The sequence below is a fragment of the Terrapene carolina genome, unplaced genomic scaffold, assembly GCF_002925995.2.
Source record: "Terrapene carolina triunguis isolate 2854851 unplaced genomic scaffold, T_m_triunguis-2.0 Scaffold89, whole genome shotgun sequence".
Taxonomy (NCBI): Eukaryota; Metazoa; Chordata; order Testudines; family Emydidae; genus Terrapene; species Terrapene triunguis.
The window spans coordinates 11,161,090-11,179,119 of NW_020664440.1; the positions used below are offsets into that span (position 1 = coordinate 11,161,090).

The following is an 18,030-nucleotide window of genomic DNA, read 5'->3' on the forward strand; positions in this document are numbered from 1 at the left end:
CTCAGAGGGACCAGCTCCCCTGTAACACACCCCTTCACCCTATACCATTTGGGAGTCATACTGGTGCAGCTGCAACTCCGGCCCTTTTAAGAGTGCCATATCCCAACCAACATCGTCTGGAACCAGGAGCTCTTGTGCCAACATAATTCAGGCCCCCTGCACATCTTCTGGGTTGGTTTGCCTCTTTCAGACATCAACAGTAGCAACCAGAGAGAGAATCCCCCACTGTTGTATGACTCTAGCCTAAGCCATTGCCCACCCCTGAAAGCTGGATGGAAAAGAACTACTCATGAGAGTAAAGTTGTGTATCTCTTTAAGGGTTTGCAGGTTCAGGGCTCTGGTTTTGAGGGAGAGAAGTTTCTAATTTTATTCCTGTTACTATAGTTGTGTTTTGAATGTAAGTAAAAAAAAACAGAGCTGTAGGTAGGTCCTTTAGAAAAATACCAGCAATATAAAGAAAATGAATGAATGAATATTCCAGAAATCTTCCGACCAAAGCAATATTTTTAGCACTGGTTAGAGGGTACAGAATGATTCAGGGGCGTATGTTATCACCTTACTGCACAAGGTCTGATCCTTTTCTTTTCTCCTTTTTAGCTAATTTCATCAAGGAAAGAAAACCCAAAATACTGATACCACCTGAATCTTCTGGTAGCAGCTCCTCAGTTACTGTCATCAAAGGGGGAGTTCTACTGCTTGAATGCATTGCTGAAGGGCTGTGAGTACTGCACCCACTTAACCTTCTGAAATAAAGTTAGAGTCAATGGAAGCACCTTTAATAATTCTCCAACAAAGTATATAATTTTACACAAATTCTTCATGCAGTTTCTCTTTAAATAAATTATACTTATTGAAAACGGGCATAGAGTTACAATGGAGAAAGTTTCCTGTTGGAGAGTGAGTAATGTACAGGTTATAGACAAGTATAACTAAAGAATCAGCATTTACCATAGTAACTGGCATATCACAGTTATTTATCCATCCTGTGATCACTGATTTTGCAGATATTCCAGTATGGTGACCACTGAAAATTATTATTCTTTTTTGAGTGCATTAGGAATTGATTCAACTTCCACAGTTTGGACTCCAAAAAAACCCAAACCTGTTTTTCTTTTCTAGCTTGGCCAGTTCAGAGTATTGATTAAGTATCAATAAATTCCTGAGCTTTTCCACCTTCAATGAGATTTCAATTTCTTGAGCATCATCGTACAAGGATTCATGCCTTCCATGATGCCCATTCAGAAACAAACCCAACAACAGAGTAAAAGACTAGGGGCATTTGACATATCTGGCTTCAAGACTAAGCTTGATAAGTTTATGGAGGGGATGGTATGATGGGATAGCCTAATTTTGGCAATTAATTGGTTTTTGACTATTAGCAGGTAAATATGCCCAATGGTCTGTGATTGGATGTTAAATGGGGTGGGATCTGAGTTACTACAGAGAATTCCTTCCTGGGTGTCTGGCTGGTGAGTCTTGCCCACATGCTCAGGGTTTAGCTGATCGCCATATTTGGGGTCGGGAAGAAATTTTCCTCCAGGGCAGATTGGCAGAGGCCCTGGGGGTTTTTCGCCTTCCTCTGCAGCGTGGGGCACGGGTCACTTGCTGGTGGATTCTCTGCACCTTGAAGTTTTTAAACCACAATTTGAAGACTTCAATAGCTCAGACATAGGTTAGGGGTTTGATACAGGAGTGGGTGGGTGGGTGAGATTCTGTGGCCTGAGTTGTGCAGGAGGTCAGACTAGTATTAGTACTAGTACTAGTACTAGTATTAGTACTGGTAATATCATAGTGCCAAGGAGCCCTAGTCCTGGCCCAGTAGTACCCCATTGTGCTTGCCACTGTACAAAAAGACCATTCCTGCCCCAAATAATTTATAGTCTAAGACAAGATGCAACAAATAGATACAGACAGGCAGGGGTATGCCATCTTTCTTATTGCCATTAGCGCAGGATGGAAAATGAGTGGGGAATGGGACAGTCTAAGCAGACATGATTGAAGTGCAATCCTCATGATGATGATGTGGCATTTAGCTGTGAATACCCCTCTAGGCCCCGATTCCCTTGAGTGAGCAGGGGTAACTTGGCAACCATACAGCAATACTTTCATCAACATGGGATCAGGTTTACCTATGCCCTCCATCCTGATCACCACTTTTTACTTATGCGTACAACTTTCTTGTACTTACTTGTACTTATGCGTGCAACTTTATCCCCAAAAACAGTTGCGTAGGAAAACTAGGTAAAGCTTAAAAGCCCTCCAACCATTAAACCTAACAGGGAAAACACATTTGCTCCTGGGTGATGTGTGATAGAGCTCTCTGTTGAATGGGTGTTTAAATCATCATGTTTACAACCTGTATTGTTGAACTCCACATCCCTGTGTGCTCACTGTGATTAGCAGATAAATGATCCATATTAAAGCATGTGCAATTATCTCCCACTATAAACCTCAAAATCAGGGTGTTTATCTGCCTGAGCAAACATGTTCAGGGCATCTTGTTTGTCCATGCTTGTTTGAAAGGGCATCACTCACTCTTTCAATAGACAAGATTATGACTTTGCAATTGGTTGCCATTTTCTGAGAGCATGTGAACAACTCATCTTTGTTGGATTCATTCCAAGTAACTGTAATGGACTTTTGTCCTTTTTGCAATACATCCATGTCTAGTTCACTGCCACCTGTGCCCGTGAACTTCCTTTTTATCCAGTGGATGGATTCTTTAAAAAAAAAATTGTGTGTAAATTTTATGCTCAGGAATGTAAGGAACCGATCGCGTTGGTTGCAACAAGGACAGTATGGGAACTTGTTCTGCACATTTCCTCATAAAACTTTCCCCATGTAATAATTAAAGCAGGTAGGAGAAAGGAAAGTATACTTCATAAAAATGTTAAAACGGAATGGACACTTTACATTTACATTTCATTCAAAATTTCCCATGACCTTGGAGAAAAAGTACTTCCTCTTTCAAGTATATATAAAAAAGTTGGGGTGGGGATGAATTACAAAATGTGAGGGAGTTATCCCCACTGAAACAAAATACATATTTTTTTTAATCAATTTTTTTTGTTTTTAAGATTTACATCAAAACATGAACAAATTAGGCCAAAATGGAAAACAAATATCTTGTAGTCAAAAAGGTACTTTTCTTTGGAAAAAAAATAATGAAAACTTTTCGATGGACTCTAACTATATTCCCCCAACTTACCTCCCCTCACAGCTGTTCTATGCATTGAGCAAATGTCAATGAGGAACTAGATTGGCTAGATTGAGACAAGTATCAAACTCCAAAAACGAGGACCAGTCAATCAAAAAATAATTAATGGCAATAAATATATTGCCACTTTGTGGTCTCGGAGGATTTTACCCTGATCTTGAAAATGGCAGGCAACCTCCTCTAGATGGTACAAAGATCTAAACTGGTGTTGATGAAATGTAAGGGGTTTCATAGTGTCTCTGTTTCAGTACTATATCAGGGATGAACTCTCTTGCAGAAAATTTGACACTTGAACTATTATCCATGCTGTTCATAAAAGAACATAATTTCTCGGTACCTGGGGCTTTGAGTAACTTGTGCCTGGGCATTCTGCCATCTTAACAGATGGACACAAGAGTAAGCAGATATGACACTGACACTGTTTATATGCATCATGTGTGGTGCTGGGGTCAGGAAACCCAGCTGGGAATGTTCAGACAGCAATCTGTCCTGTACTTCAGTGTCTCTGGTTCTGAGCAGGCTCCTAACTTTCTAAAAATATAAAGTAGCATTTTTCAGCCATCTGTGACATGTGCTTAGCCCTGTCTAATCAGGCAGAGTACAGAGCAGAGTTATTTTAATGAAGTCTTTACCCCCTTGTCTGTCTGCAAGAAGTCCCTATGGAACAGGACAAAACAAGCTTCAGTGCCTCTACTACAGTTCATGCCAATATGTTTACAAGGGATGCAAACCTGTTTTGTGGCCCACTGTCAGCTATGAAGGATTTGTTGTACAGGTCCCTTTTAACCAACAGGCAGTACAAGCTATGGACAATATCAAACCTCCAGCCAGGATGTTTTAATAAGTAAAATGGGTAGTTATGTGCACAAAGGAGGGCCATTTTGAGAATTCTGAAATCATGATCTTGCAAAGGGAAATGTATAAACTTCAACATTCTGTAGTTATACTGATGTGAAATGTTACAACTTCTTTTTTTTTTTAAACTCAACATCTTCTTTCTTTTTCTGCTAGCCCAACTCCGCATCTTAATTGGATCAAGGTTGGTAGAGATTTGCCCAAGGACAGAGCAGTGACAGAAAGTTTTGGAAAGATTTTGAAGATAGAAGAAGTATCTGCAGCAGACGAAGGCACTTATGAGTGCACAGCAAGCAATTCTGTGGGGAAAGCGAAACATGAGTTTCAAGTTCACGTGGAAGGTGCCATTTACATTTTAATGGGTTTTAGATTTTGAATAATAAACAAACAGGGGTGTCAGAATCTCTGCTGGTATAAATCAGCACAATTCCATTGAAGTCTCTGGAGCTGCATTGATTTATACTGGCTGAGGATCTGTCCCAATGATTTTATATTTGCACAGTGTAGCATTAAATTTCATGTAAAATGATTATTTTTTTCACAAACCATGAAGATTTTGTAGCATGGGAAGTAAAAATGGTAATATATTCAAAAACAGTAATCTACACTATAGAGATATGCTTTAGTCAAGCACAGGTTATTGGATTAAATTCTGGCATGTGTTATGCAGAACTCAGGCTAGGCAATCTAATGTTCACTTTTGGCCTTAAAATCTATGAAACTATCAGAGGTATAATTTATTTATTTTTTTAATGTGGGAAATATAGTAACTTTGACTGGATCTTGCACGCTTTATTCAAACATAACTCCTAATCTGTAGAGTAAAGTCTGTCTGATAAATCCAAAGCATCTTGCATAGAAAGGAGAAATTAGGAGAAACAATCCTGGCCTCAATAATGGGAACATAACATAGTCACAAAGTGTAATCTCTGTGTTTTTAATTATATTTGCCACCATTTGAAAGGTGTCAGTGATGTCTTAGCTGGATTACTGCAGTTTCCTTGCCCCGCTCCCCTCCAGGTTTCTCAAAATATCACAGTTGAACAATCTGCTTCATTTCCTACCACAGGACTTTGATCTTTTCTCTGGCTCCTTCCACATTGTATTGAAACTTCTCAGCCTCACTTGCAGGACTCTGCTGCTACCTATATTTCTGCCACTGTGGTACACTCAAATGCTCATTTTTTACTCTGCTGATTTTGCTTATCTTTATGATCCCTTGGCCTCATCTTCTTCAGAACCCAAATTCTACTGTCACACTACCCCACACGTCTGGAACCACTCCTTCCTCTCCAGTGCAACTAGTGACACTATTCTTCTTTGAATCCCTCACCCATGCCTACTTTTTTTCCTGCCATCACTGATTTTCACTAGAGCACTTCCCTGTGACATTCTCATCCCTAAATGAACTTACCTTGGGTCATCAAAAGGGATGGAGTGTCCATGATCTTCAGCGTCTAAAGCACAGGCATGAAGGAGTAACTTCATTAGCTGGTAGAAGTAGCCGAAGGTGACATGATCATGCACACTTAGCCAGACAAACCTTCACAACTTGTAATATTAATAAAATACTAACAAAGTTAACATAAGTGACTATAACTCTGACTGCAGGAGCTAGGGAACTCACTATCTACTTACTTTTCCCCACTTGCTCTGTTTTCTAACCCCTACTAATTTGCCTTCCAGCAGTTATTGACATCCTCACTCATTAATGTTATCGTTACTCCTATACTATCTGTGTACGTTAGCCTGGGGGCTTGTCTAACTTTAGATCTGCAAACTGTATCTCTGCTTCCACAAAGGCTAGCGAGGCCAGCATCTGCTAGGAAGATGCCATCCCAAATTGCTGTCTCCAGCCCTTCACTAAAATAATACATTGTTGAAAAATTGCTCTATGAGTGTCACCCTTGCTGACTCTGGATGGCTCTGTTGACCTGAGGTGGCTGAACCACATGAAGGTTTTTATGGGTCTGTTTCAGCCTTTGGTTAAGAGACCTGGTTCTTCCTGTGCAGGCCATAGAGGTTCATGCTTTTAGACCGACATGTCTGGGGTTCTATCCCCATGGATAGCAACACCCTCCTTCCTGCCCATGTGAATCATTTTACATGAGCATCACATTTGAAGTCTCCCAGTGTATTTTCTGGATTTACTTAGGTGGTAAACTCCCTAGGCCAAGGACACTGTCAACTCTTAACAAACCATAATTAATAATAAAGCACAATGCCTTTCTTTGCTTTTGCGAGGCAAATGATAATATGATGATAGCACCTAGGTACACACATCAGGAATTAGGGCACCACTGTGTAATGCATGATGTATAACAAGGAAAAAGTCAGGAAGCTCAGGAACTGACGTGTCCAGTACAAACCAAAGGCGCCACAAGCCTCTAGTTCTTGAAGTTCCCTACACCCAGTTTAGCTTTTAGTCTATGCTATGACAAGATGTACCATTTGGATGAGACAAACAAATGGTGGTGGGTGGAGCACAAGTTAATGAAGCAAACTATCACACAATAAACAGAAGTCTCAGCTCACCACATACCTAGCCATTGGCAGCTAGCTTCGTAGGCATCATGGCAGAGGTTCAGTCTTAAAATAGTGACTTGTATCATATCACATAATAGCATAACATAGCATATAGCATAACATAGTAACTTAGGCCTGGTCCACACTAAGCCCCCAGTTCGAACTAAGAGACGCAACTTCAGCTACGTGAATAACGTAGCTGAAGTCGAAGTACCTTAGTTCGAACTTAAAAGTACTTACCGCGGGTCCACACGCGGCAGGCAGACTCCCCCGTCGACTCCACCTATCCTCTCGCAGAGCAGGATTACCGGCGTCGACGGCGAGTACTTCCGGGATCGATTTATCGCGTCTAGACAAGACGCGATAAATCGATCCCAGAAGATTGATTGCTGGCCGCTGAACCAGCAGGTAAGTATAGACGTACCCTTAGTTACTCCACGGTAACTCTTTTGAAATCAATGGAGCTTGCACTGATGTGTGCATTTTCCTATCCATTGTTTGTTTGTTCATTTATTTATTTATTTATTGGCAAAGGCGAAACTGAGTGATAAAACCAGCCAATGTAGTATCTTACAATAGGCATCATGCAAACTGGGTGGGTTAGGTAACAATGCAAAAACATTTCCATTGTAAATCAAAAATGAGAAACAATCTAGGGTCAAAATAAAGTATAGAAAAGCATTGCCCCATAGTTGCACAGAGGATGAGTAACAGAATGAGTTTGCAGATAAATGCCTCTTCTTCAGAGTTAATAGGGCAATCCAGCCCCAGGACCGGGTAGTATGTAACTTTGCTGCTTCAGGAACAGAGTAGCAACAGAGTGTGAAAGTCACAATGGGATTTCTGCTTCCCATTGCTCCAGGGCACAGGGATGTTCACCATCCCCCTTTCTGTAGCAGGTTATTGCTCCATGTGTGCATTGGGGGACCCACTCACCCACCACCTGCTCAGAGAGGAACTATCAGCCTGCTGGCAGTTGCTCTTCCTCTTTCCATCACTGTGACAGCTCCAGGGATGTGGGTAGCCCATGCAGGAGTGTGTGATGACTCCTCACTCCCCAGTATTGCTGTGTCCAGGCACACAACAGGACTCTCAGTTCCCCTCACAGAGCAGAGTACAACATCTAGTGATATGATCATTTGGTAATGTTACTATCAGCTGTGCTAATGTGGCTGCTGTTTGGGGTAAGACACCCAAAATAGCTCTGGAAGGAAGATACTGAAACATAATTGAAAGACTCGGCGAAAACATTTTTCACTTGCCGTGAGTAAAAAAGAGACTCCACTTTGCTGAGAGAAATGTGCTCCTACGCTATTAAGCCATCCACATCGGCCAGCTGCTTGATTTTAATCTTCACTTCCCCATCTCTCCTCACTTCTCCATAGGCAGGCAACCAGAGAGGAAGAACAGCCTTTCAGGTATCTACACAGCATTTTGTCACATGATGTGACTGTCATTTGACACAACCCTGTTTTGCATAATATTTATTTCTCTTCCTGAAAGTGGGGAGGAATGGGACACTACAACCTGGAGAGGTTTCAAATGCTCCTGTCGTGGAAGTTGCTGACCCTTAGAAATCATTCCAGATGGGATGGAATGTCTCTACAGTAGCTGAATATTTTAACAAGCTGATCATGGTTTTCTCAATTGCAGGAGCTTCAAATAGTAAAATACAAGGGAAATAACATGAATTAAGTTGTTCAGTATGTTGACCACAGGGAGAAAAGCTTTGTGATGAATTATTGTTTCTGTTCGTTAACCAGCAAGTCCCCAAAAACCTAAAATCGCTATTGCCATGTAAAGGATGCTTTTTATGAGAGCTATTAAACCCCTCTCCCCTGCATATAACTAATGTCTGTTGATGTCACTAATAGGATTTTGATCTATTAGGAGTCTCCTCCCATGCAACACGTTAGGCACAACTGAGCCCAAATATTCTCCTTTTCTAGAGTTTCAAACCAGTAAATGTCACTAACATCCATCACCGAGCCACCTATTCAGTCCCATTCTCTCTCTGGGCACATGACGGGGTCAGATCCTCAGCTGGTGTAAATGAGTGTAGTTCTGTTGGCTTTGGTGGAGTTACGCCACTTTATAGCATCTGAGGATGTGACAGATTTTCCTCTAAGAATGTGCATAGGGGGAGAAAATTAAACAAGTAAGAAAAATTACTCTCCATACTATTAACTGGCACTGCTCCTCTGCCCATTCTCTCTCCTATTGCTAGAGTATGAATCAGGATCTAGCTCTCATTTCCACATTGTGTCATACCTGCAGTTCCTCTTGCGTGTCAAAACAAAACCCATCTTCATAACAGCATTCTCAAGCAATGGCATTTGCATGCAGCCTATTTACTAATCCTACAATAGTTTGAGGGCCAAGATTCAGACAATTATGACAAAGCATATGAAAAATGTTCAGCCAGCAAATTGTTTGACTGCTTGAACATTTTAATCTCTCTTTTTGAAAAGTGATGTAGCCTGGAACATTGGAATGGGGACAGAAAAAAACCGTTGTTTCTGTTTGAGCAGAGTGAGGTTCTTTTTTTAAAATACAACAACAACTTGTCATGATTTCAAACACTTTTATTTATTAAATATAATCCCCCCCACATTTAAAATGCTTATAACCCCTGAAGCTTTTAACTAGCACAATGCCTAACATCGTAACCCTGATCTTGGTTGGGATGTCTAGTCTTTATTCTCAGAATAATAGTAATTAATAATAATATAATAACTAGGGGCATCATTTAAAAAAACATGCCAATTGTAATCACAACCCCCATATTCGCAGCCCTTTTAAAAAGGGTGAATTGCCCATGGAGGTGGCTGCCTTTACTCATCTTGCTCACACAAATCAGCAACTTGATGGCATAAATGTGGGATTTTGCTTATGCAAGTGGTACATGTTCATATTTTGATGCTGCATCCATTGCATTTGATATATTAATAGGCAGCACAGCGCCTCTTCCTAATAGAGAAGGGCTTCTTTAGTGTCTTCATGGTGTAGACTATATTTTAACACTGAGATTTTCTAATGGACACCTATAGACTCACAATTACATAACATCGATGAGGCAACTCTAGCATTTTCTTATTTGAAAAACATTAGGAAAGTACTTAGGCTGTGTATTTTTAGCTCTCCTTTAATTCAGCTGAGCAACTGGACACAAGGAGCTAGCACCATGTGGCAGGCAGCCTCTTTTGGATTATCTGCAGTTCTCCATCGAGAACCAGTGATCTTGGAGTACATTTTGGGAACATTTGTATTAGAGTATTGTCACCATCTTATTTCTGTCTTGGTCCTTATCTTCAAGACCCTTAATGACCTGGGCCCAAAATATCTAAAATATTGCCTAAAGCTCCAGGATAGAGGACTGTGGTTAACAACTCCACTTCTCAGTCACAATGGAACTTTCTACCACAAAGGTACAGCTGGTCCATGCAAGAGACAGAGCTTTGACTGATTCCATACTGTGGAACAAACTCCACAGTATGCTCTATCTTGAACATTTAGGGCCTGTTTCAAAGCCGATAGAAGTCAATAGAAAGACTCCCATTTACTTCAGTGATCTTTGGTTCAGGCCCCTGGGATCCCAGTTGTCTGACTATTGTGAGGATGATGCAAAGGTGTCAGAAACCACAGGAAACCTCTCTGGCCCATGCAGAGAGATAAGCTTGGATGCAGCCCCTGCATTCCCTGAGTCACCAAAATATTCTCAACACTGCAGGTTCTTCCATCACAGACCTATATCCAGGTCCCATTGAAGTCAATGGAAGCCACACAGTCACATCCAAGGGGAGGATTTGGGTTGAACAGATATTTGCATTTTGGTTACATTGGTCACGTTGCACGTCCGTTGTTAAGAGTTTCATATTGAGGGTGTTTCTGAAAATATCAAACCAAGCAACCTTGCCATTTTCACCAGCCTTCCTGTCCCCAAACATTGAGCTTTGCACTTACACCTGGGCATTTTCACTCAAACACTGTCCACTTCCCACAGCCTCTCCTTGGCATTTAATTTCGACAGACACCATCTAAACAGAGGAGAATGATTTTATAAATCAAAATAAAATAAGAGAATATATTTATCCTTTAACCTGCTCTGCAATAGTTGATAGAGTGTGCCATCTGCTGGAAGCCATTAGTGATAGCAGCATCGTCATGAACTTTTATTCCTACTAGTTGTAATGTCTGCTGATGTGTTATTTTTGTTCTTAACAGAACCTCCTCGGTGGATAAAGAAACCCACAAGTGATGTTTACAGCATAGAGTCAACTGCTTTGCTATTGTGTGAAGCTACTGGCAAGCCCGAGCCAACTATAAAGTGGAAACTTAATGGGATGCCTATTGATAGTAAGTACAGGATACAAAATAGTTTGCTCATGTTACACTGACAGACGCTGGTTGTCGGTGGGTGGGATCGAACTGGGGACCTCTGGAGCTTAGTGCATGAGCCAAAAGCCAACTGGCGGTTAGCTAAGGCTGTAGAGCAGGCTCGTTTAACTCTCTCTCTAAGTGGTCTTGGCGCCACTAGATGGGACAGACACCACACCCAGAAGGTGTGTGGGTTACATACTTCCCCTAGCTGAGGAAGCACGTCCCGAGCTTCAGAGTCTTCCCAGTTGAAATCCTGGATGAGCCCCCACTTGTAATGCCGACAGACCCCAGTCGTTGGCGGGTGGGATCGAACCGGGGACCTCTGGAGCTTAGTGCATGAGCCTCTACCGCATGAGCTAAAAGCCAACTGGTTGTTAGTTAAGGCTGTAGAACAGACTCATTTCACTCTCTCTCTGAGTGGTCTCGGTGCCATTAGATGGGACAGAACACCACCCCCAGAAGGTGTGTGGGTTACACTCAGCTGGACAAGATTAGCATATATTATACTCCCAGCACAAAAGTTGGTGCATAACTCCAAATGCATCATATGATAGTTGATTTGTCTGGTTTAGCCAAAGTGAATACTTCATGGTGATAATGAAGGGAGTAGAATTAAAGTAACAATAATATGGAAGCTACAATTGTAATTTAAAGCCTATGGCCAGTCAGTGTATGTTTCTCATCTTTAGGAACATGGATCAGAATCTTACAATACTAGGGCCCCGATAGGACTCATTGACTAGCACAGAGATAAGCCACAAAATGGCTGAAGAGTAAAGGCCCTGCTCCCTCCTTGTTCCTCCCCTGGCACTATCTGCTTGAATAAGGGTAGGGAAGGGCTAGGCCATGTCCGTCTATCTCTCTATTTCTCTCTGTCACAGACACACCTGAACCAGCCAGCACATCAGGCTGTATGCTGAACCCCTCTAATGAATTCTAGCTGAGAAAATCATAATTCCTCCCAGGGACCCAATCTGCAGCATGGCCCCTCCATTCTCACTCCAAGTTATCCAGGACACTGTCTATCCCAGGGATCGGCAACCTTTGGCACGCGGCCCGTCAGGTAAATCCGCTGGCGGGCCGGGACGGATTGTTTACCTGCAGCGTCTCAGGTTTGGCCAATCGCAGCTCCCAGTGGCCGCAGTTCGCCGTTCCAGGCCAATGGGGGCTGCGGGAAGGGCGGCCAGCACGTCCCTCGGCCCACGCCACTTCCCACTGCCCCCATTGGCCTGGAACAGCGAACTGCGGCCACTGGGAGCTGCGATTGGCCAAACCTGAGATGCTGCAGGTAAACAAACCGTCCTGGCCCGCCAGCGGATTTCCCTGACAGGCCGTGTGCCAGAGGTTGCCGATCCCCGGTCTATCCCATCATACTGTATATAGGTGTAAAGAACATACAGTATGGCTGAAATTCAAAGTTTTGTAGGTGATTTGGACATTCTTTTAAAAGAGAACTGGGTAGTCGGATGCCTTAGGTCCTTCTGGAAATCTGCACACACATATACAAAATATAAACCATGCTATTTCTGTCATAGGTCAAATGTCTCTGTAGATAAACATTTTACTGAAAGCCAAGCTATCCACTTCTTTTTCTCCCTGGGAATGATGACATGTGCAATGCTTTAGAGCCGCTTTCTGGTGGTTGGGGAACTGTTAACCTAATACTGAATATGCAACTTGCCCTTTTGGCTTGCCTCTGAAATGGAAGCAGTTCAGAGATGCTCTGTGAACTCAAAGTAATGCTCATTCCTCATCCTACTGACATGCTTTGATTCCTTTCAGAAAGGACCTATAGGGGCAGAGTCTCTGCCGGAGAGATCAGCATTACCAACCTACAACTGCAGGACAGCGCAGTGTATCAGTGTGAGGCAACTAACAAGCATGGCACCATCCTTGCCAATGCCAATATGAATGTTTTAAGTAAGTACTCCACAACATTAGATTATTTATGGAAAGGATGCTGTTGCCAAGGGACCTAATCCCGCTCACTCATCACTGCTTGAGGCTAAATCATGGGAGTAAATGTTTGCACGATTAGGCCCACAGTTGTTAATGCTTACCAAAGCTGGCAGTTCTATGGCTTTCATCATTAATCTCAGGATTCTAACAAGTTCATTGTAACTTTGCATTGGTCCAAAATTTGAAGAGATGCTATTTATTGTGTAATCTGATTCAAAGAGCCTGGCATCACGTGCACTATATTATACGTTTAGTGTAAACACAAAATGACTCGTGTGTATACTCTATTTTAAGAATGGTGCCTCGCTCAAAGACTTCTATTAAATAAAACAATAACGGATAGTTGAGTTGAGACCGATGGTGTGGAACCGGGATTGTGCCCTTAACTGTACAATTATATTATTACACAGATCATTAATCTGGAACTTCAGTTTTTATTACCAATTTGTTCGTTTAAGAAACAATCATAATGCTGGGAATTGACTTAGTGGAAGCAGTCCCCATCGGCAGCAGAACCAATGTAGTTTCCCCATTTGTGGAGCATGTCCTAGGCCCTACAGCCCCGGCATGTCATAGAACCAACCTCCTGTTGTCTTTCACAACAAGGTTTCCTGTTGCGTTTACACAGTGGTGCTTGAGAGGGAAGCCAGGGACTAGCTCCAGAGAAGAAGCATGGTATTAAGAGAGAGTATGACAGTGAATTTCTCATTAAGTAGATACACCAGCCATTGATCCTTCTGAGCTGGTGGCAGTAGCTGTCGAAGCATCTGAGCTGCAGTTGCACTGAGTAGTGGTAGAACAGCTGGAGGCTCCAGAGATGGAATGATTCCCTATTGTGCAGTTCCCTCTTGCACCAGCCCAGTTACTTGAACTCATTGTGGTGCTAGTGGTGGGGAGGGCACTGGAAAGCGGATCTGAGAAATAACATGTTTGATTCTCACTCCAAAGCATAACACAGCTGATTTACATTCTGTTTTGCAGATATTGCTCCATTAGTGCTAACCTCAGACAGTGAAGATTATGCCACAGTTGTTGGTTTCAATGCTTTCTTGCACTGTCAAGTTTTTGCTTCACCTCCCGCTGTCATTATTTGGTAAGCCAATGATAACTGTTTGCCTGCTGCTCGTTTTAAATCGCTGGTTTTATATTGAACATCATGTTATTTAGCTGTACAAACACATTGAAACTTTTCAGTCATCATGTTTGAGTTAAATTTAATAATGAATAAGATAATATCAGTATGGTGGACTTAAACAAGCTTTTTATCCAAGGATCTCAAGGCACGGTGCTGTACAAAGATTAATAAAACCCCACAACATCTGTTTGAGGAAGGTATTGTAATATCCAATAGGCTGGTAAACTGAGACATGGTGCGGCTAACACGACTTGCTCAGAGATATTCAGTCACTCAGTGACATAGCTGGGAACAGAATCCAGAAATCTTCATGTTATTCCTTTGCAATAATCACTAAACCTAGATTCCTCCTGGTGTGAAAGCCTGGTTCCAAGACTCTTGAAAATAATTGGTAACCATTATTATACTGTTAGGATGAGGGATGACAGCACAATGCCACTTGAAGGTCTGCGGTACACTGTATATGAAAATGGCACCTTGGAGATCAGAGAGACAAAGAAAGAAGATTCTGGGTCGTACACTTGTTGGGTGACAAATTTGGTTGGAAAAAGTGCAATCACTGCCAATCTGGGTATCAGAGGTAACTTCTCATTTTATGAATAGACACATCTTTGAAATATGTTAAGTCTTTAGAGAAAATGTATTCCAAAACAGAGGTATATTCTGCTTCTTGTAATTGCTTCAAAAATTATCACATGGTTTATGGACAATACTTGATTCAGAAGGACCCAGTCCAGCAAAAGAAGCAGCATCATCTATGGATGATGCAAGGGACAACTATGCAAGGTTTAATGCAAGGAATGTGCAAGAATCAAGACAAGGTATGCACTCTTGCATATATAGTGCATGGTCCTTCCCCCATGAATGGATGATCCTCACATTGTCCTGGGCACTGCCAAAAGAATGACAAGGCACAAGGAATGTGGCTTAACTAGGTCACAGCTTTATTAACACATCTGGGAACTATCTGGCAATAACTTGTCCAGTGCAGATCAAACTTCCTTCTGTAATCCATACCACCTTGGGGAGGACTGGCCTCATCCCATCCCCTTCCACACCATTAACCTGGTCCCAGCAGCATTGCTGCAACCCCACTGTCATCCCCCTTTTTGATTGTTGAGGGCATGGGTATTGGGCCCTTGCTGTACCAGACATTAGGAACCTTCCACCCCACTCCCCACTTCTTTAGGGGTTGTCTTCTCCAAACTCTACCACTAATTCCAATTTTTCAGGGGATTGGACCCCCTCGTGCATGAGTACCTGCACTGGGCACCTGCCAAGTTTCAACAACATGAGTGATAACCTCCTCTACCCTCTCAGATTAGAGTAGGATCTGGGTTTTGGAGTCTTGCTGTGGGCATTATGCTAGCAGCCTTTTTGAGACCGGGAAGGAGTTTTTTCCATATTCCTATATTGGCCTGAGCACCGGGCGGGGGGGGGGGGAGGGTTTGCTTCCTCTCAGCAGCCCAGAGACTCAGTGGATATGCTGGGTTTGTAATGTTTGGGTTTTGGGATAATTATAGCATTCCTGTAATGTGTGTTACCTTTAAATTACTGATGTATACTTTCAGCTTTAATTCCATTTTAACACCGGTTTTGTGGGGGTTTTGTGTGTGTCTTGAAATGGAGGATGGGGTTGGACAGATACAGTTGAGAACATAATCTAAAGTCAATGGGTTGCACATGTTACAGAGGGTTTAGTGTAGCCTGAAGAACGACTAATGATGCATGAGTAGGAAAAGCTGCAGTTTGACTCTGAGCCAACGATGATTTTGCAGGTTTTGTAGTTAGGGAACAAAACAAAAGGAAAACCTTTCTTTTTACTTGTCAGCTGGACACAATTGTTTAGAAATTAATGAGAGACTATAAATATGGGAACACGCAATGAAATGTTCACAAAGCTACTTTTCACTGTATGGCAATGTGGCCAATTGCTTTCCATTACTTATTCTTCTGTTTCTTCATTCAGACTGATTTTAAAATAATAAACTTGATTGATTGTGATATTTTTTTCCCCACTTGACTTTAATTAGTTTGTAATTTTCTCTGGGTCATTGCCAAAGTCTATTTGAAATAGGATTGGGCATAAAAATCATAGTCAAGTTTTTCTCTCTCATTTATTTTGTCACATACTCTAGCAGATCATTAGCTAGGATGTTCACCGGTGATATTTTCCTATAAACTCCTCATTGGCTGTATGATTCTCTTTGATATGAATTGAACTCAAAGGAAAATGCTTTTATAGTACACTAAATGTTAGCACAACCTCAAATCAAAAATATTCCTCTTTAATTTGTCTAGTATGCAGAAAAACTACAGTATATTGCTCCTATGATTATTTTCTGCATTTGAATTGCTTGGTGAAAATGTAGTACAATCACCTGTATATTGCTAATCAGAATATCTTTCTGTGATCAACCAGATGCTACAAAACTTGTTGTTATTCCTGATAACCCGCAAGTGTTGAAATCACGTTCAGTTTTATTGAAATGTCAGTCTGAATATGACTCACACTTGAAACAAAGTTTTAAATTATCCTGGAGGAAAGATGGAGATGAGTTGCAAATCAACAGCACAGAAGATGGCAGGTAATCTTGATAGAAACCTCTCCTTGTTTTGACTCTGACACAATACTGTGTTATGTGTAGCATGGTTAATTTTGTTTCCTAGGGATAGGATATTTTTTATAACTTTAAGCCCAGTCTGTGCATATCATAGCTGTGCATGCAGCACATATTTTTATGAATGCACCTGTGTTGTTTCAAATATTTTAAAGCTTTGATTTTTTTGAACCGAGCTACGCAGGTAGGTTCATATGTACTTGCTATCCTGTGGTGCAGGTACACTGCACAATGAAGTACTAAACGTGGCTGCCTACGCTTAATCCAAGTGTGAAATTCTGGCTCCACTGGGAGTTTTATCGTTGGCATCAGTGGAGCCAGCATTTCACCCCAGTTGTTCAATGCTCGGGTGCTAGATGCTTAGCAAGAGTTAGAAACATTAGTTTAAATAGTATACCTTAAAAGCAGTGTGTTTCTGAATGGTTGTGTCCTAAGCATAGGAATGAAGGAAATCAGGGCTGAATTTTGCTCCCCGTATAGTTTTGCCATTGAATTTGATAGGATTAGGATTGGGCCCCTAATCCTATGAAGTGTCTGGAATGGACAATTCTGGAGGATTAAATTCCTTTATTTTTTAGTCATGGAAGAGATACAGCCCCCCACGCCGCACCATGTAATATGACTGAGCACATGCATAAAGAATGAGGGCCAGATCCTCATTGAGGGGTAAATCGGCATAGTTCCATTCAAGTCAATGAAGCCATGCCATTTACTCCAGCTGAGGATCTAATTCTGAGCTCTAAATTGCTACAAAAATAATATTCTAAAGTACACTGTATAATATATCTGCAGCTAAGTCACAATTTTAAATAACAGACATACGCCACCATTGTATTATTCCAAATGTGTCTGTTATCAAAGGCGTGCATGAACAGGCCTTCAGGAAAAAAATGTCTATCAATAATATGCTTCTCTTCCAATTCTCTCTCTCATGCTTATGTAATTTCTTTTTTGTCCTGAAGGATAATTACTGAAATGGATACATTGTTCATATCAAGTGTGACATTCGAGGATCAAGGCGTTTACACCTGTGTGGCTAGTACATCCCTGGACAGTGTCACAGCTGAATCTCAATTAATTGTCCTTGGTAAGTAATTTTTTCCCCCTGGTTTGCAGACTACATCCAAAAAGTTAAACAATGTAGTGATTCAGACCAGTTTTTCTACACACAATTTATAGAACATCAGTGGCCTGATTTTCAGAGATTCAGAGCACCTGCAGCATCTATTAATTTCGAGTAGGACTATGCTTTCTCAACATCTGTGAAAACTGGGCCCCAGAGCACAATATTCTGATACAACACATATAATAATGTCCTTGTTGAGCGCCATTCATCA

General features: G+C 41.6%; 1 protein-coding gene across 1 annotated transcript in view; it reads left to right on the forward strand.

Annotated features, from left to right (window-relative positions):
- CHL1 (cell adhesion molecule L1 like) overlaps positions 1–18,030 on the forward strand; it is a 73,892-nt gene that overhangs the window by 21,670 nt on the left and 34,192 nt on the right. Inside the window, exons 7-14 of the mRNA XM_024195690.1 lie at positions 598–718; positions 4,229–4,413; positions 10,823–10,954; positions 12,761–12,898; positions 13,919–14,030; positions 14,486–14,652; positions 16,495–16,660; positions 17,656–17,780. Of these exons, the coding sequence (XP_024051458.1) occupies positions 598–718; positions 4,229–4,413; positions 10,823–10,954; positions 12,761–12,898; positions 13,919–14,030; positions 14,486–14,652; positions 16,495–16,660; positions 17,656–17,780 (1,146 nt within the window). The remainder of the gene's footprint in view (positions 1–597; positions 719–4,228; positions 4,414–10,822; positions 10,955–12,760; positions 12,899–13,918; positions 14,031–14,485; positions 14,653–16,494; positions 16,661–17,655; positions 17,781–18,030) is intronic.